Source organism: Lepisosteus oculatus, chromosome 7 (assembly GCF_040954835.1).
Source record: "Lepisosteus oculatus isolate fLepOcu1 chromosome 7, fLepOcu1.hap2, whole genome shotgun sequence".
Taxonomy (NCBI): Eukaryota; Metazoa; Chordata; class Actinopteri; order Semionotiformes; family Lepisosteidae; genus Lepisosteus; species Lepisosteus oculatus.
The window spans coordinates 7,736,373-7,760,895 of NC_090702.1; the positions used below are offsets into that span (position 1 = coordinate 7,736,373).

The window sequence follows — 24,523 nt, forward strand, 5'->3', positions numbered from 1 at the left end:
ACAAGTTTAACATTTCAGTACTACTGTTCCTTAATAAGCAGACATTCCTTTTCCAGTTAACCTAAGATCGTTTAGTAACAGTGAATAAAACATCATATTCTAAAATTTGTTTCTAATATTATGAGTTACAGTATATGTGACTCTCACATGTTGGTCTAACAGATTAATTAGATGTTACTGTTAAGCCAGACAGTAAAAATATTCCAACAGAAAATGTTTTGTAATTTTAAGCCTTCGATGTCAGCAGTAAGTGAAGCACATTTTCCTGCGTACACACAGCTCTGCTTAATGCAGACAAATGCTTTAAAATTACTGCACACAAGACAACATCCACATCATTTACATCTACCAAAGTATACCAGCACACCCTCTGCTGCAGGAATTGATCCAGACAGCTCTACATAGCTGATTTGAGTCTTCACCATATTAACACACTGTTTTACATTAATACTGTGACTGTGTTCAGGCAGCTGGAAACTCGCTTAGGCTTCTATTCTGGTGCAGGAAAAAACTAGTAGGGTGCAGACCCTAATGAGTTTGCATTTCACGACATCATCATGACTCGTTTGCATTTAGCAAAGATAACCAGATAACCAAATTGCACAGATCTGTGGCTGCTTGACCTCACAGCAACACAGTAAATTGCGCTGAGAAGAAATTCCAGTTCCAGGTCCAGTCTAAACTGCATTCTCCTCGGCAGCTGGTACCATCTACTGAAGACACACCTGCTTTTCAGACAGCAAACTGCTGTTCTTTCAAAGTTAAAATGAAAAAGAAAAATTACATTCTCTACTGGGATAAAACGTTCACAGGCAGCCCTCGACTACCCTGATTATTGTCTCTCTCTCAACACAGGTGATGCATGCACATGTGACATGTTGATTCAAATACATCAGCATTTCAAGTACTCTGTAACTTCAACATTTAACTGTGATTGGAGGCTGCTTATGACGTACAAGTTCGTTTGGGAAAATGCTGTGGAAGGCCGACTAATCCCTGTGCTATACCACAGATTATGTTCTCTCCAGGACACAGAGCTTCATCCACCTCATTCTGTAGCTCAGCAGCACCATGCCAAACCTGTATCGTCTGGTAATGCTATTGCTGTACTGTCAAAAATACTCTCTGTACACTCTATGCTAACATTCTGCCTGACTTGCAACCAGCTCATTTTAGCACACAAATTGTAGGTTTAATCATGAATATGTTACCAGTCGCATACTGTTGGGGGGTGGGGCAGGCAGAATTAAATCCTTGACTGAATGAGCAGTCTTTTGTTCCTAACAATCCTCACAAAGTCTTGAAATCTGTCCCCTTGCCTCAATCACAATTCTGTTGTTTTTTTTTCTTCATTCCAACACAAATTCGACTCTAACAGCTGATCATGCCTCCCCGCCAAACACACACGCGTGTGCAAAATCCACATGTCACAGAGCAACACGCACGAGGACCCCGCCCAACAGAATTTTAGCAAAGGCCTCTTTCACGTTGTACTGTCATTCCATGTGAGAAAGAGGGGGAGAGAGAGAGAGAGAGAGAGAAAAGCAAAAGCCAGCCTCTCTGAAAAGAACTGCTCGCCTGCTGGGGTCCTGAGCCGTATCAGCTGATGCTCTCAGTGTAACCAGAGGAGACAGCAGAAACAACAGCGGCACGCTCTAATGTTACTATCTTTAACAAGCCAAGCCACACACACACATACGCACCCACAGAAAACACATAGAAGACGCACGGGGAGACAGGAGACACACATACGGACACACGGACACAGGCACCGGACACACATGCTTGCTTGCACATTGAATACAGAATCAAGCACATGACAGTGGCTTGCAACAGACACTGGGCATCAAGAAGGCATTTCAGTGGCAGGCTCCCCAGGGCTCAAAGCTTGGATACTAGGACCAGCTATTCCAGAGAAGACCCTTTTCTTCATCAATTCAGCTTCATCACAGACAGTTCGGAGGATTAACAAACTGCAAATGACTTGATTTTTTCAAAGCTGGAGTCTTCTGTTATACATACAGAACTGAGAGGATTAAACGATCATTTCTTCCCTTATTCATTAAGACCCTGATGTTTTTTAACAAGGAAAAATAAAGTCTCCCAGTTCTGGTGACCAAATTAATGGGATACGGTGAGTGTTTTATTTTTTTGCTTGTTTGTGGATGCCTGAATGAGGGAATAATATCCAAACTGATTTGTATGGCAGTCTCAGACATTGCAACAGTGCTGTACTAGTCTGCTTAGCACTTAAGCACGAGTCGTGTAGAGGTTAACACATAACGAAATCTGAAATAAAAGGCTCCAGGTAACCCCCAATAAAGTGTGGTAATCAGGATTATTTTTTAATGTCACGATAATAAAATCAAGGATCTGTCTCTGGATTTTGTTGTAAGCTAACAGTACATTAATCAGTCTTTCTGCTTGTCATCAGTGGCAGTCCTGGAAATTGCATTATGAAGATTAATGGTTTTTAGTCCTTGTTAATCAGCTAAAGTAAGGCTGGATCTGTGTGAAAATGCATTTCTATCAGTATTGAATGGTAGATTTGTGCTGTGGTGTGTGCTTTTATTTTCTGCTGTAATGAGACATATGAACAAGTACTGTGAATGAGCATCACTGACAATAAGTGTGTACTGATGTATGGGCATCTGTGACTGCTCAAAGAGAAGCAGCTGTCCTGCTGTCGACACTTTTAATAATTGAGAATTGCTATGAATATTGATAGGAAAAATATAATCTTCATTTATATTCAGGCTGGAAAGCCCTTGAGTGCATGTCATTTGTAACTTCAGTGTATAAGAATATGACTGTTACGTAATAATTTTATATTAAAGGCATCATGACAAGCAGAGTTCTGTTCAAGGTGAATTGTATGAAATACATAACTGTTGCACATATCGCCTCCAAAGCAAGACAGAATGCTACATGAGGAGTGTCAATTATTTATTAAAACAAGCTCACAGCTTTTGTTCTTACCATCTCTTTGTTCCTCATTGTGGTTTGTAATTCAATAACTTTTCAAAATAATTTCCCTCCGAGTCTGGCTCATGCAAACAGTTTGACACTTGATCTAACTGGCATTTGACTCACTGCATATAATTTACTGTATACAAATACACAAAAAAGCCAACAAAAGAATAAATGAAAACATAAAAAAAGCTAAATGAATAAATATATTATATGACATTCTTGAATTACAGAAAGGTCTCTTGCTTGTAAGTGTGGGCTGAACTTCAAACTGCAGATAACAAATGATGCCTTTTTTGGAATTAAAGGACAAGCCTTAGTACAGTGTATTTTTCCAATCAAGCACAGCAGAATCTCTGCTTAAATGCATGCATGTATGTGCTTTTCAGTGCAGAGCCAGCCACAAATACGTGGCTGCTATTCACGTGTTAAATGCGTGTGAAAACAGGAATAGCTGAAGGAATGACATCTGTAACAAAAAAGAAATATCTTTGCATAGTAAGCAGTGAAAGGTGCAATTATCCTGAACCTTATACACACACATGTTCATTATTTTATCACATCAAACATGTATGAGTATAAATATTCTGCATGGATGTGTTAGGATCTTTAAGATAAGCAGCTACTGTATATCACCCTGCAAATCCTTTAACAAACATTAGGATGGACTATCAAAAAATAAGTAACAGACTTATCAGATTTTTATTAAATCAACAGACAACATATGGCTTTACATGTTATATGTATACTATTGTATTGTAATTGTATATGTATACAGAGTGTAAAGTGCAGTTTTGTTTAATGCTGTGGTTTCTTTGGTTTTTGTGATTGCATGGAGTGTGGATTACAGCACAGTTCTGCACTTTTTAAGATATCCATTCGTTTGCTTTCTTGTGCAGGTGTGTCAAGCCTTTATGACGTAGGCAGTACTGTGTGCTCTATATTCATATGACATAAACAAACCACTGTTCAGGAGCAGTTTCAGTACCGTTATTATCAGCTTATCAATTTTTAAAATGTAATATACAGTATACAATACCTTTTTTACTTTGGTGCATGCATGTTTAAATCAAAGAAAGTGTTTTTCACTTCTGTCAGAGTATGGCACAGTATGCTCATCATTTTCATTAATCTATGCATGTTACAAGTAACTGTTCAATCATATTGCATTTGTTGCATACTGCAACAATGAATGGAATCCCTTTACTGTCTCTTTTTATAAGAGTTGTTCAACACGATGCTTTATGGACTAATGATTTAACAGAACATTTCAAAGTGCCTATGCCTGAAATCATGCTAGATTTACATGAGTAGAAAAAAATAACATTTTCAAATCAGAAGAGTTCAAAAAACATTGTGTCCACCTTTTTGCTTGCCTTCAAGAGTCTGTAAGTAGAGAACAAGGCCTTTGAGGATTTTTTTAAGGATAAGCATGACTGGTTTATAAACAAAAGTAAGATTGCAGCACACATTCAAATTTTTCTGAATGCAACAGACTGGCTGTCATGTTTCCTGCTTGAAATATCCAGTTGCAAGGGCATAGGCTGTAAGAGGTCATGGTGCAACAGCATTTGGACTACACATCTCAGATACTGGCTTATGGAGAAGATCCAAAAAAGTCTTAATGATCTGACAGAGGATACATATACAAAGCTCTGGATCACAAAATGTGCAAAACTAATTAATCACCACTTTAAAAGCTCATTTAGATGGTCTAAGGGTAGCATGACTGTTGATACTGGCAGTCAAGTAAGAGCAACAAGAAGATACTTCATAAAAGAGCTTTGGAGATTCAGTGAAAACGATTTTAGGTGGACATGATGCTTTCAACCTTAAGTAGGTACTCACAAAAAAGGATGCCATATACGGATGGCCCCATCAGGAGTGGGAAAGGGATAAGCACTAATGCCCAATACCAGAGAACAATGTATACTCGTTTTCTGTTGACCAGCAAGTGCAGTATAAATAGACTGTTTCCATGCAACATAATACTGCATGGATTATTGAAAAATAATCCACTTAGTGTAACCCTCTGCCCTGATCCCCTCTCAGTTTCCTGCATTTCCAGGTCCAGGGGTGAAGGTTTGTTGAACATTTAAAACGATCACATCACGTGAAGTGTTACAGATCGAAACTCACCAAGATTGTAGGGGGACTCAATGATGAAGAGTCACCATGGAGTAAAGGAAAAACTGTTCATGAAGGCAACATTTGCATCGTAGATATGATTTAGCAACCATGCTGTCTGCTGTCTGGGAGATTTTGTGAAAAGCACTCTGTTTTCCCATCAAGAGGTCTTTCAGTTAGTTTTGTTGATCCCAAATTCTTTAGACATCTTGATGTGAACCCATGGATATGTATTACGTAGGGTGGTATGCAGACCACAGCCCAAAACACTGGGTAAAGGCAGAAATTTAACAAGCCCATCAGAAACTTTACAGAACTTTAAGGGCTTTAAAGGGGATTTACAGAAAGTGTAAGGGGTTTCTGACTATTTCCCTAACACCTCAAGCCTGCAAAGTAAGCAAATGTTTTTGTTCCCAATCCAAAAACTTCTTAATCTTCAGTGGCTGACTCTCAGAATGACTAGTTGATGCTGGTTATCTTCATGAATGAGCTCTGAGAAGCTCTGAATACCAGGATAGAGTTTGAAAAAGCAGAAAGGTTAACACTGTACAAAACCAGGTTATTTACTGTAGGTGTTTACGGTCTATCCATAAAAAAAGCAAAGTCTGGAGACATCTGTCACAGAGCTGAACATATTGCCAGTTTCTTACATTGGCAGTCGCAGTAGTGAGAAGGTGCAAATTTAATCTTATTCAGAACTGAAAACATATGAAAGCTCAAAAACTGAATAAAAACAGCCATTTTTGTGACATGTTTAAAGATCAGGCTGTGTATACTTCAGCTGCACTGAAAGGAGAACCAGCATCTTAAAGCAAAAGGAAATAGGTCAGATTACCCTTACAAATCACTGAGGTGCTTGGCTACCCTTCATAAAACAGGACATTGCATGGCAGGTGCTCTCTGGCAACAATAAATCTGACTTACTGTTTGGCAGTGGGGGATCAGGAATAAGCCTGCTCAACTGCAGTTCGCTTCTGTACTCGACACTTAAAATTCCTTCGACTTCTTCCCCCCACCCAACTACCGCAAACCACTGAGTTCCATGAACACCTCCATTCTCAGCTCTCATTATTTTCTTCTGCCTTATAAGCATGTCCCCAGTCCCCATTAAAAAAGCAGCATTGCTTTCATGGAATAGTAACATATCATATAATTAAACTCTCAGACAATGCTGAAATAATACCCCCTAAATAACTGCATTCTTGGACTCAGGGAACTGTTACCATATATCGCAAACTGAGCAGTACAAACTCTGCTCTCCCCTTCCCCCAAGTGCTGTCGAGAACAACAATGCAGGCCCAAAGCTCCTGTGTTGCCACTCTCAACAAACAAATCTCATCACAGCTTTTGTAAAACAGACAGCGGGGTATCTGCCTCAAAGGGGCCTGTGTAAATATTTTTGCAAACTGCTAACACCCGTACTGATACATTATTTATGCCGTTTAAAACGCTGAAGGGGTATTTTTGCGCCATTGTTCCAAGTTATCCCCATAGTTATCCTTAATTATCCTCAGTCTGTACAGCCCGCCTCAGTCGCCCTGTGTGCGTGTCTGTCTGTGTGGCTGTGGGTGTCTGCTTGCCAGTGTGTGTCAATTTAATCATTTCCTCCGGAGGTGGTGAGGAAGGCATGATCAGAATTAGATATCATTACTGTATATATTGAGGCCTGTCTGCAGAAAAAAAAAATGAAACACATCTGCTGAAGTTGAGAACACCGAACAACTAGCTTCTTGTGATGATTGTTTAAAATCTGAACGATCCAGAACAATCTGTTGTTGTTTTTTTCCAGGACTGTTCCGGGACTAAAGATCATTTGACTTTTACGGAGCCAACCACAAAGGCGCTCTCACCTTGTCTCCTGTGGTGGCAGCAGTGTGGTCATGCCACACTGATGTGAGGCCTGCGGTTGAAGAACATCATAGCAATAGTCATCTGACATGGGGCACCAAGCTGGGCCCTTTCAGCTACAGCAGGGAAAACCTGCGCAAACTCTGAGCACCCCTGGTGAGTACCGAGGAGTGGTTGCTGTTACTCTTTCCTGCCCTCTATCTCAGAGTAAAGATTTGAACGCACAAGATAAATAGAACCCTGTAAGGAACAAGACAAAGCACCAGAGACTTTAAACCGACATGCCTCATCACTGAAGGAGTGCCAAAACTCTGAGATTACTCTATTAATGCAGTGAAAGTTGACAAATCTATTCTTCTGTCTTTGATGTCAGTGAAAAGCTTTTTTATTCTGTGGTACTGATGACTGCATATTTCTGCTGTATATTCTAAAGCTGATATGCTATTTGAGGACTTTAAAAGTATGTCTTTAGGAAATGTAATAAAATTCAAGTTCATTAGTCAAGGAAGCTGGAATTTTTTTTCTCTTCAACCGCACCCACTCTGAAATCATTCCCTGCTTGGACAGATCGTGACAACTTTTTTTTTTCACTGTCAGATAACGTTAGAAAGTGATTGCTAATCACCAACACATATTTGACTCCTAGCACTTATTCTTACAAATATCAATGACACTCTGTCTCATCAAGAGGACAGATCTCACGAACGGACACTCGGTGAAGAGGAAACCACCTGCAGATTAGATCTTTAAAAAACATATCACCTTGTTTCTTAACACGATGCTTTCTTAAAAACAACAATAATATACACATGCATACAGTATGTGATGAGTCTTCCCCAGAGAGTTTGTATTCTGGGCAACAGACATTGTGTTGTACTTTTCTACTTGATGAGACTAAGCACAAATGAGTTCTTGTGAGAGAGCTCAGATTTAAAAATAGTGCTTCACATTTGTACATTTTCAGTAGTAAGTACCCTCTTTGATTAATATTACAGCAGACAGGTTAATGCATCTGTAATCTTTTTCTGTTGGCTTGCATTAGGATAAACACAGTTTGTGGTTCAGGGAATAAAGTATTGTACCAGATATTGTATATTTGGAGTTGAGTCTGCTAATGTTACACAGAACATACTAAACTAAGAGTGCTCTTGTTGGTGATTTTACTTGTTTAAATAAGGTCACTGCTGTATTAGTGTTGGTGGGAGTGTTACAGGGGATATTATTACAAGTTTCACAATGATCTGTCATGAAAAAAGGTTTTAAAAATGAAGTCTGATGGGTTTTTTTTCCATTTTTTTTTCTAAATCTGAACTTTTTCTTAACTTCAAAAAAACAGGGCCCTATCTGGTAACAGCTACCATAGCTACGGCTCTGTTTGCAGTGATTGCATGGTGATGGAGAGATGCAGTCGACTCTTGAGTGGGATAAATATGAGTGAGAAGCATCTGAGCCCACAGCTCCACTCAGAAAGAGAGTGTTTTTAGCAGTTAAAAAAAGAAAAATCTCCAGGGCCTCCACTCTGTAGCTTGTCATGCAGTAAGAGTGAAGTTTCATTGCACCCCACTATTCACACACCCCATCAGGAAACTCCCTCAGTTGTCAACCACATGTGCATTCCAGCTGCTCTCTGAGCTGAGTCACAATTTGTCAGCCATAGACGTTTTACAGTGCCTAGATTTTTCTAACTCCACCAGCATTAATGGACCACAGTCTTCCACCTCTCTCACAAATACACTCTTCTGTAAGACCCCAAGTGAAACTTTCTTAGTATTTGTACAGGAATACTGCCTGTGACTATGGCAGTGGAAAATAATACATGTTAAATAAGGTTAAACAAAGATGGGGACTCGGGCAAACAAAAGATTCTACCAGAGATTTCCCAATAGTATATTTACTGTACATTGCAAATTGAGGTGAAAAAAAAAATGTTTAATTTTTAAAAATTAGATCAGATTGATTAGGAAGGGGGGCGGCAGGGCAGTGCAGTGGTAAGCATTGCTGTCACAACATTGGGACCCTAGATTCAATTCCAGACCTAAAGTGCTATCTGGCCAGCAGCCATATCACTCTGCAACTCACAACTGGCAACCAACTGAAGCTAAGCAGGTGTGAGCCTGGTCAGTACCTGGATGGGAGAAATCCTGGGAAAAACTAAGGTTGCTGCTGGAAGAGGTGTTAGTGGGGCCAGCAGTCAATGTGGGCCCTAATTCCCCAGTATAGTGACGGGGACACTATACTGTAAACAGGCGCCGTCCTTCAGACGAGACGTAAAAGTGAGATCCTGAAACTCTGTGATCATTAAAAATCCCAGGGCGTTTCTTGAAAAGAGTAGGGGTGTAACCCTGGCGTCCTGACCAAATTTCCCATTGGCCCTTACCAATCATCTCCTAATGGCCTCCTAATAATCCCCATCCATGAATTGGCTCCATTACTCTGCTCTCCTCCCCACTGAGAGCTGATGTGTGGTGAGCGTTCTGGCGCACTATGGCTGCCGTCGCATCATCCAGCTGGATGCTGCACATTGGTGGTGGTGGAGGGGAGTCTCCATTACCTGTAAAGTGCTTTGAGTGGAGTGTCCAGAAAAGTGCTATATACGTGTAAGCAATTATTATAATTATTCATCTGTATAAAGTTTGTATCTTCTCCACGTGCTTGTCCAGTGAAGGGTTCAGGCTTAGGCCTGTAGGCCAAAATTATTCATCATGCAGGGGAAAATTATCTTGCTAAGCACCACTGAGGTGTTTTGTGCTTCAGTTGGATTGCAATGCAGTTGTGACCTCTGTCACTTGCCTGGTACCTGTAAGCTAGTTGAGTTGTCAGGGAGAAATGCTCCAATGCTCCAGTCCAAGCCAGTTCTTCTCTGTGAACAGTGACATGGACATTACAGTACATGAGAACATAGCAAATGGGCCTGACATTACAATACATGGAGACAGCACATGCGACCCTCATTTCACAATTGTACAGTAGAGCTGGCCAAAAAAAAACAGGTGAATTAATTTTATATATATTCCAAATAACTGCTGATTGACTGTATTGTCAGTCTTTGAAACTCTACTGCATACACCAAAACAATCTTTAACGATTGTCAGTTTAGAAATATCAAGGTCTGTCTGCGTGGAGTTTGTATGTTCTCCCGATGTTCCCGCGGGTTTGCTCTGGGTGCTCCACTGTCATACTACTGTCCAAAGACATACGGGAGTGCACGACACTCTTGATTTACATCAAAAGCAGTTACACAGTCCCACAGAGAGCAAAACATACTTTCCTACAGTATATGCCTATCCTCCAAAATAAATGAAAAACCAGCAAGCCTCTTATCTCTCTTGTTTAATTATAATGCTGTTTAGAAACTTCATATCATCCAAAAAACACTGGTAATTAACTGGTAGGTTAATTGGCTTCTGTACAAATTGGCCCTGGTGTGAGTGTGTGCGTGGCTGTGTCAGTGTGTGCCCAGTGATAGACTGGCATCGCATCTACAGTGTATCCTGTCTTGTGCCCATTGTTTTGTGGGATAGGCTGAATTGGATAAGCAGTTATTGAAAGTGATGATGTGATGATGAAATAGCGAGGCAGTTTCAATAGACTGCTCTGTCAGACTTTAAAAGGAAGCCAAAGTAAATCAAAATTGATAAAATATTTCACATCCCCTTCAAACTCGTGCCACTACCCGACAGGACCTTGGATGCAGACTAGTGTACGTCTTTGATATCTTCATCAAGTACAGGTATATTTCACGAGGAATGACAAACACCCAAGAATTAGATTGTGGCTTAACCAGCTTGACTGAGGGCTGGCCTCCTGGCCACAGGACAAGGAGGAGGAAATGGGGTGGATGTGGGATGCAAGAGAGAGAGAGGGATCTCTTAAGTGTTTATAGCATTTGGGAGAGGACTGGATTTTCAGGAGCGATTGCTAATTACTGACAGCTGAGTCCAATTGAACTTGGTTGGTGTCATCCCTCCCGAACTTTTTTTATAAACTCCACTTAAAAGACAGAGGCCAGCCACTGTGAGGTTATAAATAATGTATGCTGTTTACCACATTAATAATTAAAAAAAAGAGAGATACATTTCCATAAATTAGTGCTCTTTAATCTGAGTGCTGGTGCTCAAGTGACTTATTTCTGGGTGTTTCAGTCTAATCTATTTTAATCTTCTTTCTCACTTCCCTCCCCCAGAAAGCACATGCACACACACAAACAGTTCCTCCAGCCACTACTTGTGATTTATTCTACTTTTTAAAGCTGACGTGATTTCCACACCACATATAATGTCGCTGGTGAAAAAGCTTTGAACTAAGTCTGGGCGAGCAGGTGATGAAGGCTGCCAAGGAAAACCATATTGAAGATTTCAATCTGACAATGGAGATTGCTGATGACTTAATGTGTTTTTGTTGTTTCAGTCGTGGCATTATTTACTTTATTGGGGGATTAAATGACTAGATATATACTAAATAATCTCCACCTCGTAACTGAGAATGGTTGAGATGATCTGCACAATTCCCAATAAACAAGTGTTTGGAGCGCAATCTAATTGTATTTCTCTGAACAAGAAAGAACGTATTTACCTAGTTCTGTTGAGTACCTTTACTTCCTGAAGAGCTCTATAACACAATGAACGACTTTACCTGCTGTCTTTTTGTGTCTGCTCTTCTCCTCTGTTAAAAACATCAGACTGCATGACACTCTTGATTAACTTTGAAAGCAATTACACAGTCCCACAGAGAGCAAAATGTACCAGCCGATATGCCTACCCCCAAAATAAATGAAAAACCAGCAAGCAGCAATGCACTTATCTATCTAGTTTCAGTATAAAGCTGCATTATAAATGGAAACTTCATATCTTCCAAAAACACTGGCATGAAAACCAAGGAGATTACTTTGGTATACAGCAGGACAGGGAAAGCTTCTTCCAAAAGAAGCTGGTAGCCCTTATTTCTTCTGTTGAACGCTACTGACCTCACAGCCTGTTACTGTAGTTCACTCAGTTCACTACAGTAATGTAGTATTGTGTCACCTACCGTATGAAAAAAAATCAGCGAACAATCTAATGGAAAGGTCACTTTGACCTGGTTGTGCGTCATTCTTTTTAATTTTTAAAAAAGCATTCCATGATGTGATGTGCTGGCATCGGGCTGCGTTTCATATGACGGGGTCTTTGAGGAGAAGCGAAGTTGAAGTGTAATGCCATACGAACTGTCTATAATTTCCATTGCTCAAATTACCAGGTGGCGCTGAAGTAACAATGAGTGAAACTTGCTGGCTGGAATTTGAAAGCTAAAGGAGCAGAACCTCTCTTAGTTATTCCATTGCATTGCTAATCAACCATCCTGCAAACCATTCTGAGACACATAATTATTAAGTAGACCAAGAGGGTCTTCTGCAAAGCAGAAAATTTACTGTATAACTGAACACTGGGGATCTGATTTAGCCACAGGAAAAAACACCACATCTGCCAGTTAGAGTACGTCACCTGGAACCTGTCAAATAAGACACTGTTTTTCATTGGAAGCATATATACAGTAGCTGCCCATTACTGTGAATTCAGTATACTTTAGTGTTCAGTATGCAAGTATAAAGAGCAGCATTGACCTTTATTTTATGTTGTGCATATTCATATTTTCTGAATTATTTTATAATTACAAAATAATAAGAAAAAAAAGACACAGGTATAAAACGTTTTAAACTTTGGGCCTAGAAACACAAAGTTTTAGGATTTTTGGAGAAAAATGAATGGAAAATAAAAAAATAGATTCTGAAAGAAAATTTTTATTTTATGTCAGAGGCAATATATCAGTCTGTAGCTGGAATGAAGCCTGGAGTTCTCCAAAGATATCAGTGTCAAAGTCTTGATTTTCATACAGGAAAAATAAAGAACAGTTAAAATCATCCTCCCAACGGACATTTTTTGGTACAACTATTTGCAGGATTGCAAAATAATACTAAAAAATGTTACTGAAGAAATATATTTTTAAAAAACAGACTGAAAGGGGCAGTTTAACACAGTTTTGCAGAGAGCAGGTTCCCTGTGAAAGGATTCTCAGTTTTGAAAGATGGCATATGATTTGTGTGTTTGGGTTCTGAACTTCATATGTGGGAGGTTTTGGGTTCAGATCTGGCTTGCACTGTTCTTATTCCTTGGACAAGGTACTTCATTCAGATTGCTTCAGTAAAAAACACAGCTTGTTTAAATGAAAAATAATTAATGTCACTTTAATTACATAAAAATAATAAAGGATGCACTTTATGACACTGTAGTTACAGTATAGTTACGTTATATTTCTGTTGTCCATTTTGAGTGTCCATTAAGGGTTTGTGTACTCATTGCCGGGTTAATGATTTTTGTAGTTATTTATGGGTTAGTTATTTTATACTGTTTTCTGTTGATCAGCAAAATAATGGTTTTATTTGATATTATTTTGGGTGGCATGATGGGGCACTGGTTATCATTGCTGCCTCACAGGGTTTGGGGTGTCTTTGTGGAGTCTGCATGTTCTCCCCATAGGCATGTGGGCTCCCTTGGGGTGCTCCAGTTTCTTCCCCCAATCCAAAGACATACTGATAGGTTAATTGGCCTAAATTGTGCAGTTGTAAAAACAGGCCGTGGCTTGAGTGTGTGCTTGTGTATTGTCTGTGATGGACTGGCGTCCTGTCCAGGATGTATCCTGTCTTCCATCCATTGCTTTCTGGGATGGGATCCAGGCCAGGCTGTGACCCTGAATTGGATAAGCGGTAAATGAAAGTGATGGGTTGTGAGGTGAGAATATAACAGTAAGAAACTGTGATTGTGTTTTGACAGGCTTGGGCTTCCTTGCAAGCCAGTATGGGATAAAGTGGTCAGAAAATACATGGGTGAAGACATTATTTTGTTTTTTTAGCACATTCTAAAAACACCCCAGATATAATTCTTTATCTAACCATCCATTATGAGAAAGCTACCTAAACTGAAAAGGGTGAAGCACATGAGAACCTATGTTCTTAGGATAAATGGTAGAACTGAGATCTTCTCCCCTGGCCAGGACAGCAAAGTATTATGGGGCGGAGCGGTGGCTCCGTGGCTAAGGATCTGCGCCTGTGACTGGAAGGTTGCCGGTTCAAATCCCGCGGCCGGCAGGAGGAATCCTACTCCGTTGGGCCCCTGAGCAAGGCCCTTAACCCTAACTGCTCCAGGGGCGCTGTACAATGGCAGACCCTGCGCTCTGACCCCAAGCTTCTCTCCCTGTCTCTGTGTCTGTGTCTCCATGGAGAAAAGCTGGGGTATGTGAAAAGATGCATTCCTAATGCAAGAAATTGTATAGGGCTAATAAAGAAACATTACATTATTACATTACAGGGCCATAGAAATAGGGACAATTTAGAAAAAAAATTATATCTAGTCTAGCATATCTTTTGAAGATGAGAGGAAACCAGGGTACCAAATCAAACCCCAGGCACCTGCTGAGAGATCTGTAACCCCACACAGACAGACATCTGAAGCTTTAATTAAACTCTGGATCACGAAATGGTGCTCACAGCCACCCCACTATGCAGTCCCCTTCTTTTATAAAAGGTAACTCCGATTTTCTTGGCTGCTCACATAACATCACAACAGTCAGCTTTTTTTTTGTTTGGAAAAAGAGAGGAGAGGCATAGAAGAGATTCCCCCATCCTGGACCTCCAGCTCCATACAATCAAAGTGTTATTCCAGAAATCTTTAAAACACTGACCAGTTCAATGACAGCTCATCTCTACCAATGTGAACCCTCATATTTTAAGAATGAAATAATCGGAAGAGGTTTAGAACACGTGCTGAATCGATGGCCCTTGAGAGCCAGGCCAAAGCCCTGCGGTGTGGAGAATCATACAGCAATTGTCATTTCTGGCATTTAGTTTCTTCTGCTGATTTCTCCTTTGCACATTGCACTGCATGGGAGGCCCAGGTGGAGGGTGGCTGACCAGGCAGCTCCATTAGAAGCCCACTCATTTGGTGGAGAGCACAGTAATACGTGGTGCTTGCCAAAGCTCCCAGAAACTCTGGCAGCTCTCCGCTACCTCCCCCTCCTGTGTGCTTGACAGTCACGACTCAGACACCCCCAGATCTAGACTACAGGTTGTGATTATTTTATAGTGTGTGCTCACCACTGCATTATTATTATTACTATTATTATTATTACTACTACTACTTTCTTAGTAATTAGTTATTTTAAAAAAGGAAAACAATACTGTATCTGTGTGGATTTGGACAGTATGTTCTCCCTGTGTTCACCTTGGTTTCCTCTGGATGCTCTGACTTCCTCCTACATTCCAAAGACATACTGGTAGGCTAATGGGCTTCTGCGAGAATTGGCCCTGGTTCGAGTGTGTGTGTCTGTTTCAGTGGTGCGCTGGGATCCCATCCAGGGTGTATTCTGCCTGGCACCTGCTGCTCGCTAGGTTATTCTGGGGCTCCAGTGCAGCCCTGTGTTAAATCAAGTGGTTGGAAGATGGATGCATGGAAGTACAAAACTTTAAAATCAGCCAGCTTTTGTGAAATGCTTAGAAATAATCTGACTCTTATTAATAAACATTCTATTATTATGCTATTTCATTAATCGAGATCAGTTCTTGATACTCACTAATATTATGTAATTATATTTTGGTTATAAGGAACAGCTACTTATACGGTTTTGCAACTATATATCTTTAATTTGTCAAGAAATTAAGGCTGTGAAGAAGAGAAGAATTACTTCTGTTGAAACTTAATTGGATTTAACACTTTAACACTTTTCTCCCGGGTGAGGATCTATGTATAACTTAAGGAGACATGCAGGATCTGAGAATCAGAACTCAGAATCCCAGTTCTAATCCAATGTGTTTACTGGAAATTAAATTTTGAATCATTTATGTACTTTTTAAAATATTTCATGTTTAAACGGGCATTGTTACTAGGATACATCGAAAGCCTCCCTTGACAGAGATATGACCATTTCATTTTTTTATTATAAGATATGCAAACATATACAAAAAGAGACAGAAAATGTCTCCCTATTTATTGTATAAATGCACAAATGTCCTTAGGAATTACACCTGTATAAGAAATAAATTTAATCCTGTGTTTCTCAGAGTGATGTGAGTAGCTTTACCTTCTTGTTTCCCGGGTAATTAATGCATCAAAGCTTATTATTCTTATTAACACAAGCCCATCATTGCTTATTAAGGCTGTGTTTTCAGGGGCTTTCTCTGCCTGTTTCAGTGCAGACAGAGGAAGCTCCGCCACTGTATTCTCATTCCCTTTCTCTACATTGTTCTGTTTGTGCAGTGCTCTTCTGCCTTCTGGGGATTCTTTGTTGCCTAGCAGAGACAGTGTGCTGCTGTCCTGCGCCATGCCGCTGTAATAACAGTGAGGTGGACTGCAGCGACAACGGCCTGCTCTCCCTCCCAGCCAACCTGCCTCTCAACACCAAGAGCCTCCTCCTCTTCAACAACAAGCTGAGCGCACTGCCCCCCGGAGCCTTCTCCAACCTCAGCTCCCTGGAGAGCCTTGACCTGTCCAACAACTTCCTTGACAACTTGCCTCCCGCCCTCTTCAGGGAACTGGGCAACCTGTCGGAGCTTGTGCTGCGCAACAATAGCCTCACTGTGCTGGACAAAGACCTCTTCCAGAGTCTTCCGCGGTTGCGGCAGCTCGACCTGTCCATCAACGGTATCTCCCAGGTGCCCATTGGTCTGTTGGACGAGCTGAGGGAGGTGGTGTGGCTCTCCCTGGCCAACAACCGGCTTCATGCCTTGGAGAGAGCCGCTTTCGAGCCCCTGGTCAGCCTGCAGTTCCTGCAGCTAGGCGGCAATCCCTGGGAGTGTGACTGCAACCTGAGGGACTTCAAGCACTGGATTGAGTGGCTGCTTTACAGAGGTAAGTACCGGCAGCAAGCAAAATGAGGAAACTTTCAATAGGGCATTAGTTTCCAAACTCCTGTGCATGTGGAGGGGAAGAACCCCCAATAGCAACAAAAAACCCATGTTATCTCCACGTGTCTGAACCTTTGGAACAGGAAGTGTCCCTGCAGTGTCCCTCAAAGTACTGTATTATTTAAAATTTGTAATTAGTTATTTGCTGTTTGTTGGTGAAGGTGAGCTAGCTACACACATGATAGATCTATATCCCAAACCTGTAATTTGTACTGTTTTGCCTGAGGCACTTTATTACCACCACAGATCGTGAAGGGCATGATGGAACATTTTCTTCCTCTCTTAATTAGCCCCTGATGTTGTACATTTACTCTGCAATCTGTTTTTTGAAGGCTGGAAAGCAAATTAAAAAAAATATATCACTAGAAACCCTAGATTTTCGCATGTTAAAAACTGTCAAGGTGCTCCTTTCATTTAGTTTTCTGACAAAAGCTGTTTACACTGCCTGCCAAATTTAGCTCCTGCCCGCAGAGGTACTGTGACCCTAAAGTGGTTCCAGGCTACTGCTGAAGGACCTTAGTGTGTCATCTTCAGCAACGTGACTGTGTGCTCCCTGGTGCACAAACTGCTTCCACTCTCTCTTGGCCTCTGGTGTTACTGTCAGAGTGTGTTCAGAAATGATAATTGGAGTTGAGGCTGTTCAGCTGTTTTCTTTGAGCATGGACTGTGTATGTGCATGTGTACGTACATATTCATGCATTCTATTTATAACAGATTTGCATCTCATTTAGGCAGGCTGTGTTTCTTAAATATGGCACTCAGTCTTGAGTCATTCTTGAGACTCGAAACGTTTTGTCTGGGTTTAAACCGTCTTGAAACATTCTGAAAAATGCTGAAAGGCTAGATACCCTGCCAAACTGATTCTCCTGATTTTAATTAATTTTCCATTTATTTCCCCTTAAACAATCAGTTAAATCCTTTTCAGTTTAATATACTATTACTTTCACAAAACGTTCTTCAAAAGTAGTGGTACCAGTTCCTTCAGAAGAGAGAAAGTATGGCTGCACATTTTATACCTACTGTATCGTATGCTTACTGTACATAACGAAACATAACTTCAGGCATTTTGTACAATAAATACATGCATTGTAACTACATCCTTTTATGCATGTTTTGGGAATGGCAATGATTGATTTAATTTTGGAATCAGGTTACTTCCTTTGTATCCATTTTTTTAAACAAGAATATGCCTTGGTCTCCTCTAGTACTTCTGGAGTCCGGTAACTCCACTCTTGACCTCTCATAGCAGCAAAAATGGATCTGCTTGACCTGTCTCAGTGAGGCTAAACAGATTGTGGTATCCTTTACCAAATTTATTGCCTCCTTTGCCTCCTTTATTGGTATCTGTTGCATCTGCTATCTTTATTGCAAAGTACTTCAGTTGTACTTTAAGTGTGTTTATCTTCACTTTAGGTGCCCTTTCATAGAAACACAGACAGGGGTACCACTAATGGCTGAACTCAACTGATTGACAATATCAAGGCAATGTAGAGTTGTGCTCAGACTGTGTTCTGTATGATCTGTTACAGAAAGATATTTCACAGTTCTTAGCCCTCAGTTTAGACTGACTAGCTAAACTTGAGAAAATGATCACTTGGTTTGCCTGCACAACCCCTCATTCAACCATCAATCAATGAACACCCTCCTTTAGTCAGAAAAGTCAATTAAGAGCTTTCAGTATCTGTCTGGCTGCAAACTCTCACAAAACCGAAGCCGTCAAGCAATTTCAGAGACAGTATTTCTCCTGAGGTGAGTGATGAAAGGATGATGTGGAAGTCGATTCACCAAATGAACACAAATGATCTTCCAATACCTCTTGTACTCTTACAGAAAGCACAGAGAAGGATACAGGAAAAAAGAAGTAAGAAAATGATTCGATTATTTGGATTGCATGTTTTGGGAGGTAGTTTAAATTAGACTGAGATGAATAACGACTACAATTGAAGACAAGCCATGAGACTGTCTATTGATTAATCAGCACTCTGTAGGAAGAAATGAAAGAAACTGAGTCAGCTGGCAAAGGAGTAAAGGAATTCTTCACACATACCACACACAAATATCAGCGAGGAACAAAATTCTAATTGTGTTCCTGGGTCTCTAATCTAATGCCGAGGATTAGGTAGTTCCCTGGACTGAGCTTTTCAAATCATTTTTGATTTTCGACAGCTGAATCAAATCCTGTCATAGTCTCCTCTGGCTAAAAAACGTCCATGCATTACATTATTTAAAGACTGAGAATCATACTAGTCTCTCCGAAGCACTGCTATTGATACAGTATATTAAACGAGGTCTTATGCAGGGTATAATATTAATATTAGGTTTTTATTTAACATTATTTTTTCTATCAATGTATTGAACATTAATAACAACTTCTTAACTTATGCAACCCTTTTGTTTCCTTTGTGTTTCTTTCATATTGCACCCAGGCGGGAAGATTGATGCTGTGGACTGCACCCTGCCCAAGGACCTGCGAGGTCGTGACATCCGCACTGTCCCGGTTGAAATGTTCAACTACTGCCTGCACCTGGAGGATGAGAATGGCTCCGTGTCAGGGGGGGCTAGCGGTGGTGGTGGGGCCCCATGCAGCAGAGGGGTGGTGCCCGTTGCTCAGCCCTCTGAGAATCTCCCTACCCCGGCTGTGATTCCTATCCCAGAATGCATGCGGCAGCGGTACCGCCCCGTCAGTGTGCGGCGAGCCATCGGCACCGTCATCATCGCCGGGGTGGTGTGCGGGATCGTCTGTATAATGATGGTGGTGGCAGCTGCCTACGGCTGCATCTACGCATCCCTGATGGCCAAGTACCAGCGGGAGCTGAAGAAGAGGCAGCCACTCATGGGGGACGGGGATGGAGAAGGCGACCCGGAAGACAAGCAGATTTCCTCAGTGGCTTAGCCAGCAAGAGAAGAGACACACGGTGGCGGATAGATGGGATGGCGGTGGGGGACGGAACACCTCAATTGTTTTCGTTTTCTACCATTTTTTCTCTTTCTCCTTCTTTTTTTTAACATCCCCGTGGAGGAAAAGAGAGGTTTACTTTTAACCCTCCTCTGCACCCACCTTTGCGCTTTCCGTTTTTTTTGTTGTTGTTCCTATCTTTTTTCAAGATAGGAGATAAAGAGTTCAGACTCCTCCTCAGTTACTGGCTTGGGTCCAGTCAGGACATGTACAGTACAGTATGAAAGGGCAAAGGAGTCTGTAACTCCAGCGTCAGTGAAATGAAAGCATCTGGCTGCTGCAACAGAAGCCCTGAGACCTGCCGTTCTGCATTCGCTCTTGCTATGCTGTAAATGAGTCCATTCATTTCTGAGGAGTCCTTCTTCTGTGATCAGCCCGCGAGTGAGCGCACAAGCACTTTAATCCGAGGACTTTGGCTCTTTCGCTTCCCTGCTCCTCTTTAGTTTCTACCCTCGGAAGGGAACTTGGAATTTCAAAAGACCTGAGACACTGAGTGACCTTTTCCTGCTTCTTCTGGTATAACATCTGTGTGGATATATCTTGGCCACAACTCTCACCCAGGTGTTTACAGTGATTCATGTTTGTTTGTTGGCGAATAGAAACCAACTTCTGATCATTTCCAATGGTTGAAGAAAAACAATAATTTTAACAGGATTATATGTTTCATGCCCTTCTTTTTTCTTTTATTTTAACAATATCTAAATCTCTCTCTATATATGATATGATGTGTTGTATTAACCTCTCTGTCCTTTACCATGACTGTTTTTTTTTATTCTGTTTGGCCAATGTTTTATCTGTGTGATTGTGTTTAGGAGTGGCTAGAATCCTTTAAGAAGACCAATCTGTAGCTGAATCCAGTTAAGGGAATGTTTTGTTGTGTGTATTAGAACTATTTATATCCACAATTTCTTTTTTCACGAAAGGAGTTCGCAGCCCACTTTACAGACTTCTGGAAGGACGTGAGCCACATTATCTGGTGAGCATAGCTGGATATTCTTAAGCCAATCAAGCATACTGAAAACCCATAACTACCAGTTCTACTGTCACAGGGACCTGGAAATGCTAAGCTACTAAGCAGGAACTGTGACAGCTTTGGTTGAAGATGACAGCACACATTTGCAGCATCAATGTTTGTAGCTCTTAGTTGGATAAATCCTATTTTGACATTTTTGACAAGTACATTTTTTTCAGTAACCAGTATTACCATGTTTCCTCTGCATTTTTACGATAAACTAAGGTTAACAATTTTTCTCTTCTGTGGAATAATTCTTTTTTTGTTGTTGTTGAAGCAGACAATCAGATGTAGGTGTTGGACCAACCTATATATAGTTTCCTATATCAACAATGGAAAGTGTGCATAGGGAACATGCTTTTACATACAGCTTGCTTTCTTTTCTACGCTGTAGCATTGATTGCTTTAAAAATAAATCTTTTGGTTGATATTTCTTCGATTTGATTTTCAAAAGCTCAACAGCAAGCCCCTGCCCCCTTTTAAAACAAGGATTTAGCTTTGCAGTATTACGTATTTTATCATGCTGATTAACAAAATAAAAATCGAAAATGGCAGAGAGAGCACACAAAAGGATTTTGTCAGCACATGACAGCAATAAAGAGCACAGTAGCCAGACAACAGACCAATCTCTCTTCACTTCATGAGCACTAAATCAAGCACAAAAGCACTGAAAAGTATAATAAAGATGGAATAATATTAAATGTACTGTAGATTTAGGCAGTACAACATTGCTGAAAATTTGGCACTGACAACACCCTCAAACGCCAGATTGGAGTAAATGGCATTTACAGTATCTACAAATATACTGAGAGGAAGGGATATTATTTATACTATTTACAAAGCAATTCACAGGGAATCTAAACTAAAGCTTGGCTGCAAGCTCAGAGATTCGTTAGCTATAATTGCACAGAAATAGTGGATAGTTATTGGAAGCCCCCGCCATATTCTCACCTAATAGTATGAAATTCTAAACAAATAGATTAGCTTCCCACAACAAAGCTAAATGAATTAAGTATTAACAGATGCTGAGAAAAAAAAAAACAAATGAAGTGATTTATCTTTACTGAGACATCACCTCTTTGGGTATGTGCATTGTTTAATATAAGGAATGGAATGTTAAAGCTGTTATGCTACATAGCTTGAAATAGCTACCTTTTAGGACCTAAGGTTTTTTAAAAAATAAATAGAGACGTGTTGGGATGTTAAGTTGAAAAAAAATGTTTTTGATAACAATTGAGAGAACATTAACATCTTAATACTGAAACCTTGAGTCCCAGTTTGAAAGAAGAGGAAGTATTAATTTATTTGCAGAAAGTGAGTCATACAAAATGTACTTTACAATTCTAACATTTACAAAAATGTTAAATATTATAATACATTATGTTACTCAAACATACAGATAATAATCCATCTTAAATAGGGAACGTCCGATAAATTAATGATGAGAGGTGACGTTTGCTGAAGTGTGGGGTGCACAGCCCAATCTTGACCTGAGAGTTAGGCCTTGTCTTCCAAACTCATTAATGCAAATGGGATTTTTCTGAGTCTCACATTAGGCATGAAACCAACCTGCTGGAAAACGAGGGGAATAAAAATTCTCCCTATAGAATCCTTCATTAGGAACGTGTGTTTGCGCTGAATTTAATTCAGCATATTCTGTGCCCTGTTATGTAAATACTCTATATTGTTTAACACAATTCTGGTAAGAAGGGGAATGAAAATCACCCTCAAGATAATTGATACTGATGTAACAGTCTCCGAGCTCTTACATGTTCACGTCGTAATAACCTCCTTGTCAGAAAGCTGCTTTCTACTGAGTGCAATGTGGTGTACTCTTGAAACCAGTGGAGTCACTATCCTCAGTGACAATAAAGATATTAACTCTCTAGGCTTTTCCGAAGAAAATCTGAAAGCTCTCCTTCACTTGAAAAAGCTGAAATAGCACTATCAACAGAAGCCCTCATTTGTAGTGAGAGAGTTGAAATCCAGCCTGGCTATACACATTATTTTACCGTCTAATTTATTGAACATGACATAATTTGGTGCCCATTCATACAGCTGCACATTTTACTGGAGCAATCTGAGTGAAGTACAGTACCTTGGCTCAAGAGTGCAAGAGTGCTCCAACTTTGCTCCAACTTTGTTTTTGAAACCCACTACCTTCCAGTTATTAAAATAGTTGCACAACGCATCATAAAAGGGGGCTTGTGTAGGCTGATCACATTTGTATTATCCTGTAGTTGCCCCATTCACTTTTCTCCATGTGAAAAGGTTGATTGTGCAGAAGACCTCAGAAACTGCAGTACTGGATAGGCACGAATCTTAATTTTAGTGTCGCAATGTCCCTGAAGCACAAGATGAATAACCTGAATACTAAAAGCAAAGTGCAACAATGCTGCATGTTGTTGGGGGGAAAGAGTGATCTGTTTAATGAGGAAAATCTAAATTCGCCCTTGTCACTAGTACATGTCTATTAATAAATAGGACACATCAGGTATAATCAATTGAGTTTATCCAGAAACTGCAGTTCTCCCCAACATGGGGAGAAGAGCTACCATTTAACCCTTAAACAGACATATACTTGTTATTGGTTCTGTTTTGTGAGTTCACAATTTTACTTCAGTGTTGTTTTTAATCCACATCAGAAATTTAAAAATATATTGTGGAAAATTATGTTTGAGAAATAGTTTAAAATTATATAAAAGTGCATATTATCGGATCCTAACTGCCTTGAACATGGAACTGTTCAAAACTATGCAGCTACATGCTTTACTGAAGGACAGACAGACCATTCTGCAAAACGTTACATTACTCACCAGTGTCCTGTCGGAAGTACAATTGTTAAAGTCTAAAAGCACTGTTTATCACAGAAACAAGTGACTTGACCACTTCACCAGAACTGTTATAGTATGGCAGGTACCTGAATGTGTCCAAAAGTTGCTGAAGGACAACTCTGGGTGTTGAATCATATACAATGATACAGTATCTGATACAATGTGTGCATTGTAAAAACTGCTTCAGTCAAACATGTAGTTAACATGCAGTGCTATTAATGTACAGCTTGTGCTTCATGCCCTAGACATCAATGTAAATGAGGGTACTCTTGCTTCAGAGACAGAAAACTGCCTTCCTAGAATGTGTAATACTGCCACCTCCAGGCCTCTGATAACAATGCATATGCCATAACGAACAGTACACAACGCATTCTCACACAATATGTAAACGTAGGGAAAACCTTATCAGCTTCCTTAAAATTTACTGATAATTTAAACTATGTGTACAGTATTCTGAGAAGTCTATATTTTATTCAGCAAAACCCTGCAATGTAAAATCAAAAGTCGTCTATTAGTGCAGCTTTATCTCTCCATTTTATACTTATGCTCACTGAACAAAACTAGTACTGTATTTTCTTGTAACCCATCATTAAAAGTATAGTATTAGCACTATATACTGTACCACATGTCTCATTCTGTACTGCTATGCTTTTTTTGCAACATAATAATTCTAATTAATCATGGACTGAGGTGGACTCTCTACCCCTTAAAGAAAACACATAAATAAAACTCTAAAAAGTAATGAGTCAAAAGAAACGGCATGGAAACAGTAAAATGAAAAGTTAACTTTACTGGCTGATCTAAAGAAATTACACCACACCAGGCTCCCCACTAGGCCTCTTACACAA

At 40.2% G+C, this 24,523-nt stretch overlaps 2 protein-coding genes across 9 annotated transcripts in view; one reads left to right on the forward strand and one right to left on the reverse strand.

The window, feature by feature from the left end:
• cacna2d4a (calcium channel, voltage-dependent, alpha 2/delta subunit 4a) overlaps window positions 1-24,523 on the reverse strand; it is a 198,805-nt gene that overhangs the window by 89,246 nt on the left and 85,036 nt on the right. The window lies entirely within an intron of this gene.
• lrtm2a (leucine-rich repeats and transmembrane domains 2a) lies at window positions 1,544-23,816 on the forward strand. Its single transcript, XM_006633683.3, has 4 exons — window positions 1,544-2,134; window positions 6,887-7,101; window positions 16,227-16,817; window positions 19,300-23,816. Exons 2-4 carry the CDS (start codon window positions 7,035-7,037, stop codon window positions 19,764-19,766), a joined length of 1,125 nt encoding a protein of 374 aa, XP_006633746.1. The 5' UTR covers window positions 1,544-2,134; window positions 6,887-7,034; the 3' UTR covers window positions 19,767-23,816.

Coding starts and splice junctions, on each gene's coding strand:
- lrtm2a (XM_006633683.3), top strand. CDS start 7,035: ATGGGGCACCAAGCTGGGCCCTTTCAGCTACAGCAGGGAAAACCTGCG. Junction 7,102..16,226: donor GCAAACTCTGAGCACCCCTG/GTGAGTACCGAG, acceptor CTGTTTGTGCAG/TGCTCTTCTGCCTTCTGGGG. Junction 16,818..19,299: donor TGAGTGGCTGCTTTACAGAG/GTAAGTACCGGC, acceptor TATTGCACCCAG/GCGGGAAGATTGATGCTGTG.